Source organism: Acanthisitta chloris, unplaced genomic scaffold (assembly GCF_000695815.1).
Source record: "Acanthisitta chloris isolate BGI_N310 unplaced genomic scaffold, ASM69581v1 scaffold7370, whole genome shotgun sequence".
In the NCBI taxonomy this organism is placed as follows: Eukaryota; Metazoa; Chordata; class Aves; order Passeriformes; family Acanthisittidae; genus Acanthisitta; species Acanthisitta chloris.
In genome coordinates, this window is record NW_008653269.1 from 47,281 (window position 1) to 66,545 (window position 19,265).

The window sequence follows — 19,265 nt, forward strand, 5'->3', positions numbered from 1 at the left end:
TGTGTGAGAGTTTTAACAAGATGTATTTTCTGCCATGAATCTAAATATAACTGTAGTGTAATTCTGACATGGCTTCAGTGAGTTGCAAAAGACTTCTCTATGATTATCTACAGTTTTATGGATGGGGAAATTTTGTCAAGCAAGAGGAGGTAACTTGCAGATCCGACCGATCGGTGCAGAGTTTGGAAAAGAATGCTGAACTCTTAGATCCACTGCTGTAAATACTGAAGTACAGTTCCCCATTTTGCTGTATATCATGTTATACAAATTGGCATAGTGGTTTTTGAATTGTTCTATTTTTCATTTTAAAATCCAAACTGCCTGCTTCTGTTGCTGTTTAAAAAGAAAATATTTACAAATGTTAGGCAGGTGTCCTACTGGGCTTTGGTGTCTTTGTTGTGTTCTGTCTTCCTTGTGAAGTTCTCAAAACAAGCAAATTATTATTTTCTTAAGTTATGTTTAATAGAGTGGAATAGTCCAAGAATGAATACATTAAAAGCATAAGTGATCATGTGGCTCTCCATATCAAGCAATATATCACTATCAAAGATAATCATTGAATATGTTTAAAAATTTATTTGAGTCTAGCTTAGGGTTTGTGTTATACTTTATTGAACGTATTATTCTTCTCATTGGTAGTGTAAAGTGGCATCTAGTTGGTATTTTTATGAATGGTATCCTGACAAAAATGCTAATTGTGAGGAAATTCATGCAGGGATAATCCTTTAAACATGATAGCTGGAGGACAGGTTTAGCTAAGTCTTATTGCATCTCATTTGGGCTCACTGAGGGTTCCTTTGTATGTTCTTGAAGAGGAGGGATAAAAGCTAAATCCTTGGGAAATGACCAGATGTGCCTATACCAGTAGACTTATGTCTGTAGTGGGCCCAGAGGTCATGTTAAACAAATACAATTTAGAATTTAAAAAAAAAAAAAAAAAAAAAAAAAAAAAGAAGGCAATCCCCGTGGCTTTACAGTCACACTCTAGTCTGAGTTGCGAAATGCAGGTTCAGAACCAAACCGGAGTTAGAGCAAACTGTGTGCTGAGGTTAGCCCGAAGGTGATGCCCAGCCCGGGGTAGGTGTGATGCTCACAGAGTGCTCCCTGCTGGGGGATCCCAACATCGCTGCTCCCAGCGCGGGGAGCACCACAGCTTCCCTCGGGTGACTGTTTCATTGCTGCTGCAGCTCTTGATGCAAGGCATTGAAGCAGAAAAACTCCCTCTTCACAAACTTGCTTATTTTTACATCAATGCTGTGGGTTGCCTGTATTTTAGTTGAATGTGCATTTGTCAAACTTCTCTGTTTTGAGAATGTTTAAAATTATAGCTGAACTAGATTTTTCCCAGCTATGCCATTAACTTGTGCTACGATTTTTATATTCCTCTTTGGGGGTAAGTTATCAGGTACTGCTGTTTGCTTAAAATGAATGCTAGCCCTAACTTTATCAGTATTTAAGCCAGGGTGTAGATGTAGTCCAAAATTACTGTCACATGCTACATGCTTCTTTCTGCACTTTTAACTCACACAAAATCCCTTAAATCTTCCCACTTCTGTAATAATTTTATTGTATCTCCACATACGACTTAACGTAATACAGAAACAAAAAAACAAACCAAGGTGTTACTTGTTCTTCGAATGTGGCTGTGAAAGATGACGTGTCTATTTTTGTCTCAGTTTTAGGAATGCTTAAATCATTACACCAACTTCAGGTTGAGAACAGGCGGTTGGAAGAGCAGATAAAGAACCTGACTGCCAAGAAGGAGAGGCTTCAGCTCCTCAATGCCCAGCTCTCAGTGCCCTTTCCAACAATAACTTCAAACCCCAGCCCTTCTCATCACGTCCATGCCTTTCCAGTGCAAGCACGTGAGTAGAGATTATGACAGTGTCAGAGCAATTTGAGCCTGGATTTATATGAAATATCTATTTTGTCTACATAGGCTTTTGATGGGAGATGCGTATACATGTAGGATAAATATAGACCAAGTATTTGCTGATGTGTTTAAATGTTTGAAAGTCAATGGGTGTATTTATCTAACTACTTGTTTCAGTGCAGTTTCTGTTTTAATTCAGTCTGGAGCACATCTGTTTGAATCTATTGATTCGCCAATTATGTAGTTAATATTTTACAATTAAGCAGTGATTTTAAGGTTGACTTTACATTTTCAATGTTTACCTCTGACATTATTTTGAAATAATTATTCTGAATCTTTTTACATGTTACAGAAATGTAACCACTGTGTGTTTTTTTGAAATAATTACTTTAGCACCTAGCACTGATTCCTTGAACAGCAGTAAAAGTCCTCATCTGGGAAACAGTTTCCTACCAGACAATTCTCTTCCTGTATTAAATCAGGTAATTTTGATTTCTTTCTCCTAAACCTAAACTCGTTACAAGTTAACTCCTCGTAGTCCTGGCATTGTGCTGTTAGGTGAATTTTTATGCAGCTGAGGGGGTTTTGTTGTTTGTTTTGACACCAGGAGATAACCTCCAGCGGACAAAGCACCAGCAGTTCATCAGCGCTTTCCACTCCACCACCTGCTGGGCAGAGTCCGGCCCAGCAAGGCTCGGCAGTCAGCGGAGGCAGGTCAATGGTGTGACAGTGGGGGCACTGGCCAGTGGTATGCAGACTGTAACCTCCACCATTCCTGCAGTGCCTGGGGTGGGTGGAATCATTGGAGCACTGCCAGCCAGCCAGCTGGCAATCAATGGAATTGTAGGGGCTTTAAATGGGGTCATTCAGACCCCAGCAACAATATCACAGAACCCTTCTCCTCTCACTCATGCAACTGTGCCACCCAACGCAACGCATCCTCTGCCAACCACGCTAAATAACAGGTAAGAATTTGCTGATTTTATCTTTTCCCCTGATGGTGCCTGCTGTTCTTCAGCTTGGCTGTAGTTTTTGTCTTGCTCCAAAGGTACTGTTTCTTTCTTAGCCTGTAATAGTCAAACTAGGTCCTGATCTGTGAAGGAAAGTGAGGAGGTATTTAATGGAAGCACAAATAGTCAAGTTAAAGAGATGTTGTTTTCTGTTTGGCTTTTGGGAATCCTAGTGTCCTTTTATTCTTGTTTTTTAGTAAGTCACATTCCTAATAATGTAAATCTGCTTTAGTGCATTCTTTAGTTCAAAAAACGATATTCCTTGTCCTGCCAATTGTTCTTTTAGGGTTAAAGGAGCACTGGAACTACCATTTGTTGCAGTAAGAAAAGGGGGAGGGGGAGCAGGAGAAGGGTATATGGTCATGTAATTCAAGATGTAATAGGCATAACTAACCAGAGCTGTAATACAGTTGCATGGGGTTTTCAGTTGTCTGCACTGACTCCAAAACCAACGAAATTAGTTTTTCCAGTGGTGTTCCTGAGGATTTCTAAATGCATAAAAAGATCCATGTGTGAGTGTTGGTAACATCCCTTCACCAAACCCAGGTACCCTCAGCAGCACAAACTGCTGCTGCTCGAGCTGCAAGGCAAATGGGTAACAAAAGGAGACAGCTGCTTTCCAGGAAGGGGATTGGACTGCTTGGTCTGGAAGTATTTTGGGATAGAGCAGAGCCTGGGCCAGCTCATTCTCCCTGCTCCCCTTCCCCCCACCCCTTGTACTGCCCAACTGCAGCTCTGTGTGGAAAGAAATGCCTGCAAATGGGGAATGGATTACTTGTCTTTAAGCAGAGTTTATTTTTGGAGATTATGGTGGATTACCTGCCAAAGAAAAAAGGCCTATGTGACTGGAATGCTATAAGAGATCCCTAGTTTGTAGTTTCTTTTTCCAGTTTCTTTCCTTCCTGTTGGCTTGACAGTTCCTGAGTATTTGTGTACCATATCACTGTGTGGTATTACTTCAGTAGGCTCATAAAACCTGGTACTGTCAAGTGTATCCTGTTGTTTTGATGTGCTGTTATGTTTTTACTGAGGAGGTTCTAATTTTCATAGTTTATGTCATGTATGAACACGAAGTTTCATAGGTTAAACAAAAAACATTCTGTTTATGAAAAGTTATCTTCCTGAGTATCAGAGGTTTGAGGAAAACACAAGAATTTTGTGTTACTCTACCCAAAAGTGTGAGGTGGAGTAAGAAGTGCTATACAAAGTAAGTAATATTAACCAGTTGCATAATGCTTTCCACTTTGAGATAATGCCAGAATACATCAGTCATGCTAAATCCCAGTCATGCTGCTGTTTTCTCAGATGATTTTGGTAACAGATTATTTATTTCTGACTCTGTATATTGCAGAAGTTATTTTGTTTCTTTTTAAATATCCACCTTAACCACTGTAACTCTTCAGTGTGTGGCCTAGTAATAGAATACTCTACTACTAGTAGAATTCTTGTAGTAGAATTCATGCAAAATAGTGCAACTAGTATCCTGTTCATAAGCCCTCATTGCAACTTTTAGTAGAGCCTGGAATATTCCAATGATTCTCTATTTTCTACTACAACAAGCTTATGATGTAAAACTCTGCCAGGACTTCCTGTTCCTTCTCTGCTTTATTTGAGTTCATCCAGATTATTTCCTGGGCCCCTTTCCTTTTGAGGTCTTTCACAATTACCCCCATTTTCTGTGAGTTTTTAGTAGTTGTATATTTAGAAGAAAAAAGTTGAGGCTGAGCCAGCACTAATGGTAATCAGTGCTAATATCATTTTGGTAATGACGATACACGATAACTCAGCCCTACTTTCTAACTTTGGGGTATTGTTCTGTAATTAAAAGACTTGCCAGAGATTCCTGTAAGTTGCTGCTTACAGATCCTTTTCAAGCTTCCAACAGGTTCATGTGAGAAATAGCTAAGAGTGTTCCCCAATGAATGAAGACTTCTTTATGCCAACTGTCCTCATTCATGTGAACTCTTTAACTGTGGGACACAGGGAGGTGAGAAAACACTGATTTGCACACTGCTCTTGGAGAGAGTTTCAAGTTGTAGGTAAAAGAGCCAACATTCATTCAGCAGAGAAAAATACCTAATCCTTTTCTGGGAAAAAGATGGCTTAATACAGATTGGTAGCAACTGGGAGATTAAGTGATTTGAGGAAAGAGATAGGATTGTTTCTTTACGTTCTCGCAACCAGAGAGGACTGTAGGATGGAGAGTTTCAGACTGATCATGTACCTTTTAATGAGAAGCTAAAAAGGATTAAATTTACATTCCAAGCTGATCTGGTTTAGGGAAAGCTCTGTGGTGAAACCCAGTGAACTGTCCCTTCTGGGAAGCTTGGGAGCTGCAGCGTTTTGTCTTCTGCAGTTTGGTTTTGTTTGTAGACACTGAGATCTCAGCTCCTGGCTGAGGGTATTTTCTTACAAGTGCCTATGCAGAGCAAGAGGGGTGGGCAGAGTGATTAAAGACAAGGGAGAACAACAGCAGAAAAAAAAAGTGCAAAGGTAAAACATCTAGGAAAAAAGAAAGGATGGGATAAAATAATGAAAAAAGCAGTGGAGAAGATTAATTCCAGTATAGAAGAATACAAAAAAAGGGAGGTAAAAAGAGAAGAAGGAAATAATGGTAATATTAGTCAGAATGTTGTGGAAATGGTGCCAAAGGCTTTATCTAAGTCCAGGTAGACATATCCACAGCCTTTCCCTCATGCACTATGTGGGTCACCCTGTCACAGAAAGTCAGGTCAGTCAGGCAGGACCTGCCTCCCTGGTTTTCCTGCATGTGCTATGTGTTGGCACTCAGGGTGATCTGCTCCATGACCTTCCCTGGCACCAAGATCAGAGTGACTGGGCTGATCCCCAGATCCTCCTTCACGGCCTTCTCGTAGACAGGCACTGCATTCACCAGCCTCCAGCCAACTGGGACTTCTGCAGTCAGCCAGGGCTGCTGGTAAGGGGTTAAAAGTGTCTTTCCCCAGCTCCCTCAGTGCCCTTGGGTGGATCCCATCCAGCTCCACAGACTTCCCAGAGACACAGTTCCCATCCCCCATAGGAAATAGTAAGTGCAGCTCAGCATGTGTTTCCTGTAGCACTGAGGCCATCCGAGGAAGTATGAAACAATTTATATATGGCTTGCATCCGAGCAGCAGAGGATGGTGATGCTTTGGGTATTTTCTTATTGCTGGTTGAGACCAAGTAAATGCCAGATTCCAGCACAGTCAGGCTGCAGCCTGCTAGCTGCTGTGATAACACAGGAGATAATATTTATCTCCAGAGAAGCTAAGTGATTGTAGCCTAATGGTGTGGATTCGTGGCTGATTTAAGTTAATAATTCCTTACTACCATCACAACAAGCAGTCCTGTCATCCTCTTGGCCATCCTAGGCACACCTTCTTGCTTGTACTAGCACTTGTGCATTCATACAATGACCTCATCTACATTAAGAGATAATCTTTCAGTGTGTTTTGTATTGGCTTAAGTTTCAGCACAGTTCCCAGGAGATGCAGCTCATTGTGCAAGAGTTAGTACGAGGGGAGGGGACAGAAATATACTGAATGGGAAATACTTCACGTTTCAATAACAGGATAAACCTATCATGAAACTACACCTTATTTAATGTGTACTTGAAACTAGTAAAAGCTGACACTGGTACTGAAAGAGTAAATCCAGCTGTCTGCCTGGTGTTCTGCTCCTGACACACCCTTGTTCAGGCTGTTGGTCTTGCAGTAGCTGAGAAACCCATTATTTCCAGATTAGTTGTCAGCTGGATCTACTCCCTCCCCAGTTTCCTAAATATCTGCAGAAAACTTTATGTAGGCATGAAAACAGAGACTGGGGGTGAAGTAGTGGGCAGAGGCAGCATATCTCATCCCATGGCAACATCCACTGGCCCCTGCAAGGCTGAAGGTGTTTGCTAAATTACAGACAAGGTGTGAGCAATAGTGAGTGATCTGAATGTCACAGAAGATGAAAATTAGAATGAAACTAAGGCAGAGTAAATGCTTGGTAACTTAACTGTTAAAGGTTAGCAAGACATGTCCTGTAATATAAAATCCAGCTTTTTTACACAAGGTATTTTTTAAAAAAAAAAGACAAATAGTAATTATTGTCTGAGTTTCGAGTACTGTGTGGAGTAGATTCATGCTGCAGGTAAAGTGTTGCTGTCACTCAGCATGTATGAGACTTGGGGGTGGGAGTGGTAATGTGCAGTAGGTATGTGTCACAAAATGCAACTGGACAGACAGTATTTGCATGTGCAATCAAAATGCTAACTGGGGACTGGCTGTTTGCGTACATCTGTGCTTTAATGGGAAGCTGAAGTAAAAGGTTCCCCTGCTTTGATATAAACTGCAGTATTACCCTGTCAAACCCTACAGTGCCTCGGGACTAGGATTGCTTCCTGACCAACAGAGACAACTTCTACTCCATCAGCAGCACCAGCAATTTCAGCAGTTACTAAATACCCAGCAACTCACATCAGTAAGTTTTTCAGTTAATGATGATTTACTCCTCTGTTACATTCTAAGGAACTAGAATTCTAAGGAACTAAGTAAACTCCTCAGCCTGACATAAATACTAGAAATACGTTGATCTTGATGTTAAAGGCTTTGATAATCTTTTAGTTTTTCAGCTGCTTTAACTTTTTTGGATGATAGTCACGTTAAAGGACAGGATGTTATTGTGCTGTGTGTATGGCTAGAAGAATCATTCCCTAGCACCTTCTGTTCCATTTTGTCCTGTGTGGATATGGTGCCTTGTCTCTCTCAGCATCAGCTGTGGGCAGCAGAGTTTGGGACCATGTATGGATTCTAACAATGTCCTAAGCTATTCTCTGGTGGCAGTAGAACACTAGCAAAAGATTTTTGGATATCATCCCATGAGCTGTCTTTGCTCTGCTTGCACTGTTCATATAGGTCATTAGGTAACTGATTTAACTATTTGTATTGTTGATTGTGTAGTTTCAGTACATGGTCTTCTCAGGTGTGTTTGTTCTGACAGAGGCCTGATGAAGCCAGCAGGCTTAGCTGAACTGCTGAGCTACTTATTTCAGGAAATCTTACAGGCACTTTCTTCCCTTTCCCACAGTCTCATGGAACTTCATTAGTGTAACCTGAATTAGCTGCGATTAGGTTAAGGTTTGAAGATCTGGATAAGCAGGAACCCAGGGAGGAGCTCTTTTTCAGTAACTAATTACTTTTCTTTTTCTCCTCCTTGCTCAAGGAACAACATCAGGCCCTTTTGTATCAATTAGTACAGCAACAGCATCACCATCACCAACACCATCAGTCTGAAGTACAGCAACTGCAGATTACTGGAGGAGCACAGATACCCATAAACAACTTACTTTCAGGCACACAGGCCTCAACACTTAATGCAGCTGCTACCAACCCATTCCTTACAATCCATGGAGATAATGCAGCTCAGAAGGTGACAGTAAGTATATTTCTCAATGTAGTACCTCCAGGAGGTAACTGAAAGTTAAGAAGCAGGTTATGTGCCTGTGTTCACAAACCATGGTGCATTTTTTCTTTATTTTTCTTGAGCCTTGGGCTGCACTTAATGAGGTTCAGAACTGTGTGAACTTGTAGTCACACCAAACCTGTCTGCTGCACACTCTTGATTCCCTGGATCAGGACACCAATCCAGTGACCTCTGCCTTCCTCTTGTAATTACAGCTGCAGCCCTAGTGCTCCTCACCCCATTTCTTCCCCAGCATTTTGTCCACTCTTTTATAGATCATTCCTTTTATCACCCTCCTTGGCAAGGTTGCCCTGCCCAGGCCTCAGACACTGTGGAGCTGCTGAGATTAGTTGATGCCTTGAGAGGTGAAACATTGCTGGGAAGGTGGAATGTGTGTTAGGAGAATGGGCCATGTGCATCTTGGTAATGGCCTGGGAAAACAAGGCTGTACCCTGGGAAGCTGAGAGGTTCTTTTGCTTGACAGAATAATAAAACCTTTTCTAGACAGATAAGGAAACAAGACACATTTTTCTGGCAAGATGTTCCATTGTCTTCAGTATTTGCCTTTAATCTCCATCCCCAAGACAGGAATACTTTCTTCAAGAAGTCAGAGAATAGACTTCATTCTCTAAGGGTCATACATTTAAGATAAGATAGGATGAATAGAACAGGAAAACAGATTTCCAGTATTCCTTGAAGAAGACATCAAGTGGCAGTGGTGGAGAAAAAAGGGAAGTTTGTCTGCAACAGCAGGTGGGGAGAGTTTGGACTGGGTACCAGTCCCCTCTCTGCTTCCCACTCCCAAAGCCTCCAGCTACTTTAGGAACACTGTGCTGGAGGACTCAGGCTTGGGCCTCTGTGGTGCTTCCAAAGTAGTAGGTGAGATACAAAACACAAATGATGAATTTTCAAGATGACTTTTCCTGGAAACAGCTCTCTGTGAACTTTAACTTTCATTAAGCTTTGTGCAGGGTCATTGTCATGTTCCAGTTTGTACTGCAAACTGCAGTGCTGTTCTCAGGTCCTGTCCTCTCCCTCTCACTGACTGTCAGAGCAGATACCCTGCCACAGGGGTTGGCTCCATGCCTTGCCTTCATTTAGGAATGTTCTGTTTCTTCATGTTTACAATTTATCTCCCTTCATTTTCCAAAAATTAGTAGTGAGTGGAATTGAGAGCCTGTATTTGGTTTGCATCAGAACAAACTAGTCCGTGTGACCTTACTTGGAATTTTTTGAATTGGCCATTACTAGGTCTGTCCAGGGGGACATATTTTTACAAATTTACCATTACAGATTTTGTTTATGTTCTTATAACAGCTGTAAATTATTCCAAGAAATCTCAGAACAACTTTCAAACAAAATCCTTAGAAACAAATTTCTTTTGACATTGCTTTTATTTTGTTAAGGTTAGGATTTAGACAGATTGCATTGGATTGCTGAACTGTTTGAGCACGAAAAGAATTAACAAATTCTCTCTTTGCCAAAGTTGGAATGTTTTAATCTCGTTGGCAGTTGGAACAGGTTTTCAGGTATTTCGGAATACTCAGTAAATGGGATCTGGTCTTTGCTCAGTACTGTTCAATACTTGCAGGAAATGTCATTGCAGCAATTTATGAAGGGAAGACAAGTGATGGGGCAAAATGGAATTTGTATTTCTGTTTTCACATTGTAGACTTCAGGCCTCTCCAGTGGGTAAAATGTAGCAGAGGTCACCTGGGGTTTGTCCTGTGGTTCTAGAGAGATGCATGGCCAGGAACAGCCAGTCTTGTTTGAATCAAAGTAGAAACAAAACTGGTGCTTTCTAACATTAGTATTAGTTGCTTCAGTGTAGGGCTACTCCTTTAATTATTTCTTCCTCTCCCACCTTTTATTCTACAGTACATGGTTATTCTTTACCATGCAAACCTTACTATTCAGAGAGCTCTCGTGTCCCTCATCTGCTCTGTCACTTGTATGAATCTAAATTTACTTAACTCTGTATGTTATGGTCTGATTTTTAGAAGTATTTTCTCTTACACAGAGGCTCAACGATAAAACTGGACCAGTTGCGTCAGAGAAGAGTTGACATTTGACTGTTACTTGAGACCTGCACGTCCTGCTGTTCTAGCACTTCATCTGGCTGCAAACTGCCATTTTCCTTTCTGCAGACTGAAAAAAAAAATGCAACAAGGAACTCTTACTGCACAGCAAGAGGTTAATAATTTTCATAAGGAAATTTCCAGTAGGCTCTCATTTGCTTTCTTGTTGCACTAAAATGGATGTACTTTTTAACGTTTCAGACTGTGAAGTAGGTAAAACTCTGCAAATTGTAATTATTTTGTCAATATGATGGTACTAAGTATAAATTCAACCATAGCAAAACATATACTTGACTCTTCAGTCCTAATAGTATAAATTTAAAGGCTAGTAAACTGTCTGCAGTGGTTTCAGAGCAGTAGTTTTCACAGCCCCAGCCCTGACCGAGCGGATCTGCTGCTGCCGTTGCAGTAGAACCTTTTAGACTGAGCTTGTCATGGCAGCCAGGACTTGCTGTTCGTTGTTTCTTTTCTACACACCTCTTTTAAACCTGAATCATAAGGGAATTGACTTCTGAACTTTTTATTCCTTCAAATTCCTATTGTTATATAGAGTGGGAGTTTTTATTGGGTGAGAATTACAGTACGGAATCCAAAGTTTATTAATTTTGGTGTAGGTTTTAGAGCTCTGAGGTTTTTCAAGGAACCGGTTTGGTTCCAGTGACAAAAAGTTTTCTTACCAGATGAGAAGGCCACACTGGAAGAAGTTTGTGTAATGTTTGGCCTAAACCAAGTGCCTGTTGCTACCTCCATTTTGTCGAAACGGCTGCAAACAGCTGATCATGCACTAGACGTGTCCTTGTTAGCAGCAGGAACATTCTGTCTTGCACCAGCAGCCTCGTTCTGCCTTCCCTAGAGGTGTTTATACCACTGTAGATAGCTCAGGCAGATTGTTACCTGGGTCACTTTTCACTAATAAATTACCAAAAAAAGTGAGTTTGTATTTCCCACTAAAATTTAGCAGTGGTTGAAACGGGTGAACTTGTGTTGCAAACACTTCTGGCAGTCACTGATTTCATGGCATGAGTCTATGCAGTGTGGTGTGAAGAGCAGTTGAAATGGGGGTAATGACCACTAATCAATGTCAAGGTGGGAATTATTAGAGGAAAAGACCCAGCTGTAATTAGACCTCCACTGTGTACTTATTTGGAAGAACATGTTAATTCTGCAATATGTTTCTTAGTTAAACATTGCACAGTTCTTACCTCATTTCTGTAAATAAAGTTTTGTGAATCTGTTTTGTATTGTGAAGAATTCATAAGAAAACATTGATATTTTGATTTGTAATATTTCTAATTAGTAGATTTAATTGAAAAAGTAAAAATAATTTATTTTTATATGTTCTGGGGAATTTTTTAAAAAAATGTCACAAATCACTTTTGTAGATACTTTACAAAAGTAAACCAGTGGTTTATTTTACTTACTCAACCCACTGGTGGATATTCTGTAACAATTTGTACAAAAGGTAAGATGGAAATGTGCTGTTATTTTGACTAGATGTAAAATTCCAAGTGTATGAAAAGATATGTACAAAGCTTTTGTTAATAAACTTTAATAATGTTTATCATTGTATATAGCTCATGTGTGAGTCATGGGGAAGGATGGAGGATTTGCATTACCAGCACAAGAGAGGAAGGAACTCACTTGCATGTGGCCACTGAATTTTATTGCAAGTTTTTCAAAGTGCTTCTCATGTAAATTTTTGCTTTCAAGAGACACTGATGATGCAGCTGCATCAGAAATGCTGTTGCAGCCCTAGGTCTGATGTCAGGTTTTTGCCTTCACCCTTCAAAGAGAAATGACACAAAGTGTTGCTGCTTCCCAGTAAGAGCTTACAGAAACAACTAATTCTGGACAGCAGAGTCACCTCAAATCCTGGTTTTATCAGCTTTCTCCATTCGAGCTGTGTTAGCAGGAGCTACTCTCTCAGCAGCAGCACTGTGTGACATTTAGCTGACTGGTTTTGTGGTGCCTGTTTTTCATAAGCTGCACTAAAATCTCACTGTTGGTTCTGCCTAAAGGAGAGCTCAAGTCACTCAGTGTTGCTGTTGTTTTCAGACCTCACCACCTCACAAAGAGACTGCTAAAATCTTTCCTGAAACATCCTTTTTTTAAAAAAGTAGTTCAGACACTCAGAGCTGTAAAGTTCAAAGTAATACAGTCCAAACATTTAAACTTTCAGCTACAAGAACACTGCAGAACAGCATCTGTTGGTCTTTCCTCTAGACCCAAACAGCCTAAATGGGAGCACTACTAACATTCACAGCATCTCAGCCATATTCTACTCATTCACTTGTGTATGGTTGTTGGGCTAGAACTTTACAAAATTCTGATGCTTTAGCTTGGCACTGGACTGTAGCCTTAGCACAGTATGGGAATATTGCCCTCCCTGGCTCATCTGGCCCAAATGCCTCTTTCCATAGCATTCTGCCTGTCCCTTCACTGGGGACATGCAAAGACACTCAAAACTGGTTCAGATCTGACTCAGTCAGGTGCAAGTTGGAGTACAGAAGCTACAGCACAGCCCATCTCTAAGACTGAAAGCTTCTCATGCACAAAGTTACAGTGCAAAAGGCACCACTGACCTCTAGGAAAGCAAAACTACTTTGCTAGCAAGAAAGTATTAACATTGCATAAAGAAAATCTGCATTCCATGCTAGAACAAAAGGCTACAGTCCATCAATTCCCTTCCATCCATGCATGAGCAGCACCTGAGGTTAGACACAGCCATCCAGCACTTCAGAGACAAACCTGACAAGTTGACAGAATGGCATGTACAAGCCTTGCCCATCCCAAGGATCTTCCTTCAGGTAAGCTGTATTTGTCAGGAGCACTGCTTGAAGCTTCTCAGTGTGAATGGTATTACAAACAGCAGTTTTTACCAGCAAGCAGTGCCTGCCCTTCTCCTTCCTCAGACCCCATCCAGAAAGTTTAGGGTGGAGATGCTGAGGGTGTTGGGCAGTGTGTAACTATTGCCACATACACAGCAGGGACATGGGCAGGTTTAAGCAGGTACTCAGCTAAGTTTTTAAAGATTTCCAGAAATAAAAGTGTCAAAGACCTCCCAAGTCCTTATTACATTTGCCACTGTGTTTTTTTTCCCCCCAACTAATATCTAAGCAAGCTGTTCCCATTCCAAACTGACCCCATGATTAGTGTTCATAGCCACAACATACGTGTAACACTTCTGTATGGAGTGTTCAGGGAACATCACACACGTGCAAAGCTTCCTTCTACATCCTTGAAAGACTTTTCTTTCTCTAGTCTAGGGCAAATACCAACAATTCCTTCCTAGCAAATCAGGCACTGCAGACATCAGATCATTCCCTCTGCTCTTCTGGATGGTCTACATCTGCCTTAAAGTGTGATATACTGAACCAGGCACACCTTTCCAGGCAAAAATCTTGTAAATCCAGAGTGGAAAGGAAAGATGACTCTTCTCTTCACATGCTAAACTCTCCTGTTACTTGCTTGCTTTTTTTTTTTTTTCTCTTTATTTTAGAAGAGCAGGAATAGTCCCATTACCAGTCGATTTTTCTATGAACAATACATCTCCATTTCCTAGTGTTCCTCTACCCCAGCTCCACCCATTAATTTCCACCAATTCCCCTCACCATTTTAGCAGCTTTTCTTTACAGCCAGTGCAATCACTTACTTCATCTCTCTTCGAGTGGTCTGGATGACTAATACCTTTTCCTGATAACTCTTGAAAATACCTCACTTGATCTCCCTAAGATTCTTCTTTCATAGGTGCATTAGTAGCAAGAACTGCTGTTCAAAGGATTAGCACCACTCATCACACACAGTAGAGCTGCTAAACATGTTTAGCTTCCAATGTGGTTAACCTGTGAAGTTCTCTGTGAAACAAAATTTAGATACATTATTTTGTGTCCAGCAAAGTTTCCATAATATTATTTATACCAACAAAGATTAATCTTTTTATATATGACCAAAAAAACCCCCCACCAAACCATAAATGTTCCAACTGGTAAAGAAATGCATATGGGACACTGTTATTTATATTCCCTAAATACTTTGCCCATAAAGTTATATGGAATGGGTTGAAATGCTGATCTGTCAGCACAACTGGCAAACAGTTACTGGGGAAATCAGCAGTGAAATGGCAGAAAGTTAACAAGAGATATTCAGCCACCGAATTTCAAATCTGAGTTCAGGTACACAATGCTCTAAATTGTCATTCTGATTTTGAATTGATGCTCAAGAACTTATTAGAATCCTGGTACTAAATCAGAATTTGAGTGGTAAATAGCTCTCTTTAAAAATGCAAGTCCTTATGTTTCTTGCAGCAGACCAACCACTGCTGCCATTTACAGCCCACTGGGTACTCTGTGTTCAGCATTTTAAGATTTTCATACTTTTGGAAAATAAAGTAACAAGTAAGGAATAACAACCCTTTATATCTTCAGATATAAAATCTAACTATATTGAATCCAGGGTATACAACCACCCCCAAATATGAGAACACTCAGCCCAATAATGTTAGCCATTCTGTACTTAAAAACTGGTCCTGAAGTGCCTTATAGATCTTAATTTCTAATTAAGAAATTAAGGCCTTTAGTGTTTTTACCCATTTCAACTTCACCAAATTAACAACACTATCAAATAACACTGTATGTTACCCCAGGGTTGGCAAAAAGGGTGCAGATCAAAAATATGATTAGGTATTTACAGGAATAAGATATTTGTAAGCATATGGTCTTGGATTTAGAGCTGCAAGAAAGAAAAATCTCTTTTGAGTGCAGAGATCCATGACTCTTGTGCTTGCAGAACAGTCTCAGATCAATTCTCTCTTTCAAAACACATATAAATTGTTTCTATGCTGCATATCCAGTGGCTGCAAACCTACCAATTTCATTGTGAGTATCTTTCCTGAAGGTCCACTCATTTTTGTTACCACACATCTGCACAAGCAGCTCTTCAATACAAACACACCTTCACTACTAACACACTAGAGAGGTAAGAGGGTATAAGGTTTATTAATATTTTCTTTTGCTAAGGCACATGATGTATAGAAATACTGAGGTACAAAAATGCAGTTTCCTGCACAGGAGATTTAAAACCCCATTTTGACAAAGATGAGCTACCATCTCTTCTGCTCCACAATGTTCAGCTTTTAGTCATTTTTTTCTTTTGTACCAGTTCAACAAGCAACTTGTATCTTCCTATACACTCCTCCTGAAAGGAAACACAAAGGTGTTATTCAAGGGTTGGCATTTTAGTATTGCTTTATACCATACAAGCTACCGTACTTGAGAAGAGGAGCTGAGTTCTGAGGGCTGTGGGAGGGTTTTTTTGGGTGGTTTGGGTTTTCTTGTGGGTTTTTTTTTTGGTTGGTTGGGTTTTGGTGTTGTTTTGAAGTGCACACATGATTTCAGAAGGAGAATCTGCATCTAGAAAAATGAACTTGCAATTTAGATTTCTTAATGGATAATTTATCTCTTTAAAGAGCACACAAACCCAAGAAAGTTACCTGGAGCTTCTTGACAATGGCTGCAAGAGCAATAATTAAACAGTTGTATTGCAGCATCTGTTTCAGAACAGTTGCTCTGGCATGAGCCACACTGCAGATAGGTTAAGACAAACCTGTAAGGTCACTAATGCAGCACCAGATACTCCTGAACAGCTTCAGAGCCAGAGAAACACCAAAATCCACATCTCCCACCATGTGTCCTGCTCTCACACACAGTTTGTTTGGCACAAATCAAATCAGATGCCAGGGGAGGGTTAGGTTGGATATTAGGAAGAGATTTTTTACAGAGAGAGTGCTCAGGCATTGGAATGTGCTGCCCAGGGAGGTGGTGGATTCACCATCCCTGGAGGTTTTCAAGCTGAGACTGGATGTGGCACTTAGTGCCATGGGCTAGTAACCACGGTAGGGTTGGACTCAATCTTGGAGGTCTTTTCCAACCTGGTTGATTCTATGATTCTATCAGGCTTCTCTGCAGCTACAATGACTGAAGCAAGCAAACTAAGCTATGGCAACTATTAGGAAATCTAGCACAGACCAACTAGATCAATGACAACGAGAGCTATTTTAAAAAGATTATACTTACAAAAAAGAACATTAGACAGATTACTGAGCATTATACACTTGCAGATGGGTTACTTATTTTGTTCGTTCACTGAGATGGGTTGAGAAAGGTATTGTGAAAATGTAAGCAAAGCAGCTCACCAACGTTTGGATACTAACTTTGAATCAAAATTTGGTTTAAAATCTAATTTGTCCTGCAATTGAAGATCTGAAAGGCAGAGGAGAGGTAGGTATTTTAAATGAAACAGGAGTTAGTGCAACATTTTCTGTAATAGATGAAACAAACTCAATTAAATGAAACAGTATCTTAGAACAACATACATGACATGAAGCCTCTTCGGGTCGACGAGACTCAGCTGACAGGCCGAAGCAAAGGCCTCACCTTTCTGCACAGACCCTCAAGGTAATCATAAGCTGGGAGAAAATATGTTTCCCTTCAATTTATACCACAGTTCAAACAGAACTAGGCCTACCTTGCTTTTTCCAGGAACACATTTTGCTATTTTATCCCAGCGATCTGACGTTCCCTTTGGATACTGCTGCAAGGCCATTTCAAGAAGTTTCTGTTGATTTTGAGTCCACAGTTCTTCCAGGGCACGGCTCCTCTCTTTTCTTCTGCTCTCATCATCACTCTCCTCCTCTTGCTCGGTGTTATCAAAATCCTTCTGACGCCTCCCCCTGCCCTTGTCCTCTGGTGCCTCTCTCCCTGCTGGCACAGTCGTGTCAGGGGCTTTGACAACTTTTCGCTTGCGCTGTCTAGTTTCACTTGCAGAGGTTTCCTTTAGACCTGTTTGGACATCCATCTGCTGGTAGTTCCCCTCCTCCTCCTCTTCCTCCTCCCTCTCTCGCTGGGTGATTATGTGGTCTGGCAAATTCACGTTGACTTTGACATTTTTGGAATTCTGGGCCAGTGTTTTCAGCTCGGAGAGCCTGATGATACCTGCCAGAAACACTGTCATTACACTCCTGAAAGAGCAGAACACACCACAGACAAGCAAATAAAAGCTATCTGGCATAGTGCAGAGTGGAGAGAAACTCTTCTGGACTGAGAGCTTAAGGAAAATGCATATCAAGGCATTCAAGGTTATGAAGCAATGAACTTTGCCAATTAGGAGCTTATCTGATATATGTGAAGTGTTACTAAATTGGATATGAACAAACAGAACAGCCTGAACAAATGAACAAACCCCACGATAAACTGCACAGGAAAGCCTGGGGGGGATGGAACTAAAGGCAAAGGTTCTCTGGGACTACCCAACAGCTCTTCTCTCTGCTCAGAGCAAGGCAAGGCTGCAGAGGCCTCTGTGAAGCAGAGCCTGAAAGGCACAACACACACTGCACTGGCACAGCTATGACCCAGATACAGTGACTTGTATAAGCATCAGTGAGGATCCAGCAGCACACACCTGGTGTATATGTAACAGAATCCTTCAGCTGTTTGGCTTTCATGGTAACCTGCATGGAAACAACAGAAATAAAGGACTATTAAAAAATTACATTATTGGGGCTATTGAATTCATTATCAGTTTACCACAAAATACCTACATTGAGGATACATTAAATACAATGAGGCTGATGTTCTTTGGCTGCCTTTGCTCGTAATGTGGTGCCCAAACTGGCTAAAAGTAATGTTCTAGATCTTGTCCTTTCTGAAGCATTCCTGGCTGATTGAAATAATGCTAGTGATGCCACACATTTCTATTACTGTCACCATAATATACCACATCTGATATCCAAATTTGATTTTCTATCCTTGCTAAACCCCAGTTCTCTGACCTAAAAATACCACAAGGAGAAAGAGGGGAAAAAGGAGACAAGTGACTTATCTTCCTATATATTATTCTCAATACTGAGCAAAAGAACAAAACCCCCCACTGGTCCAGGTGATGAAGCACACACAGATGCCTTACAGTAAACCCATGTTAACATCCCAACTCCCAGGTTCAAACAGCAGGAAACACAGGGTACCCAGCCCAGGCAGTATCAGGCATTCAGTCCCAAAACAGAACACAACATTTGACTGCCAAAGATCAGCAAAGACACATCCTAAGTCCTCATACTTCAGGAAAAAGGTTTGTGGTTGAGAATCCCAAGGATGGAGAGCTGCCTGCTTCAGCCTCTCCATGTATACTGAAATCTCTGTCCTGGGAGAAAAGTAACACCAGATTTAGCATTTTCAGGATTTTAAAGTATAAAATGAATGATTATTTGAAAGTTTGTTTCTCCCCACCCACAATGAGGTGCTTCCCCATCCCAAATTTCTAGACCTTACAAGACAAGGCTTTGTTTAAAATGAAGAACCTTTTAATTACTTAGCATCTTTGTTATATCAAATGATCATAGAATCATAGGATGGTTTGGGTTGGAAGGCACCTTAAGGATCCAACCCCTCTGCCATGAGTGGACACCTCCCACTAGATCAGGTTGCTCAAAGCCCCATCCAACCTGGCTTTGAACACTGCCAGGGATGGGGCAGGCACAATTGATGGGGCAGCCACAATTTCTCTTGGGCAACTTGTTCCACTGTCTCACCACCCTCACAGCAAAGAATTTCTTCCTAATATCTAATCTAAACCTGTTTAAAGCCATTCCCCCTTGTGCTGTCACTACAGGCCCTTGTAAAATGTCCCACTCCAACTTTCTTGTGGGTACTGATCTAGAGAACCAAATTCAAGTACCACAACAAAGCATCTTAAAATGTAGTATTCAAAGAAATGCACACTCCTTTTGATTACTGAAAATCTATTATGAATACCACACTTCAGGTCTGTTGGTAGGGTTTGGGGTTTTTTTGTTTTTTTGTTTTT

At 40.8% G+C, this 19,265-nt stretch overlaps 2 protein-coding genes across 2 annotated transcripts in view; one reads left to right on the forward strand and one right to left on the reverse strand.

Moving 5' to 3' along the window:
• LOC103807452 (protein AF-10-like) overlaps nt 1-10,396 on the forward strand; it is a gene marked incomplete at its 5' end in the record, with an annotated part of 55,939 nt that extends 45,543 nt beyond the window's left edge. Inside the window, 7 exon segments of the mRNA XM_009080181.1 lie at nt 1,677-1,865; nt 2,267-2,355; nt 2,481-2,580; nt 2,583-2,838; nt 7,248-7,350; nt 8,092-8,304; nt 10,352-10,396. Of these exon segments, the coding sequence (XP_009078429.1) occupies nt 1,677-1,865; nt 2,267-2,355; nt 2,481-2,580; nt 2,583-2,838; nt 7,248-7,350; nt 8,092-8,304; nt 10,352-10,396 (995 nt within the window).
• A 4,988-nt stretch (nt 10,397-15,384) lies between these two features.
• Nucleotides 15,385-19,265, reverse strand: part of LOC103807462 (dnaJ homolog subfamily C member 1-like) — a gene marked incomplete at its 5' end in the record, with an annotated part of 15,354 nt that continues 11,473 nt past the window's right edge. The window contains 3 exons of the mRNA XM_009080193.1: nt 15,385-15,602; nt 16,932-17,398; nt 17,865-17,913. Of these exons, the coding sequence (XP_009078441.1) occupies nt 15,534-15,602; nt 16,932-17,398; nt 17,865-17,913 (585 nt within the window). The remainder of the gene's footprint in view (nt 15,603-16,931; nt 17,399-17,864; nt 17,914-19,265) is intronic.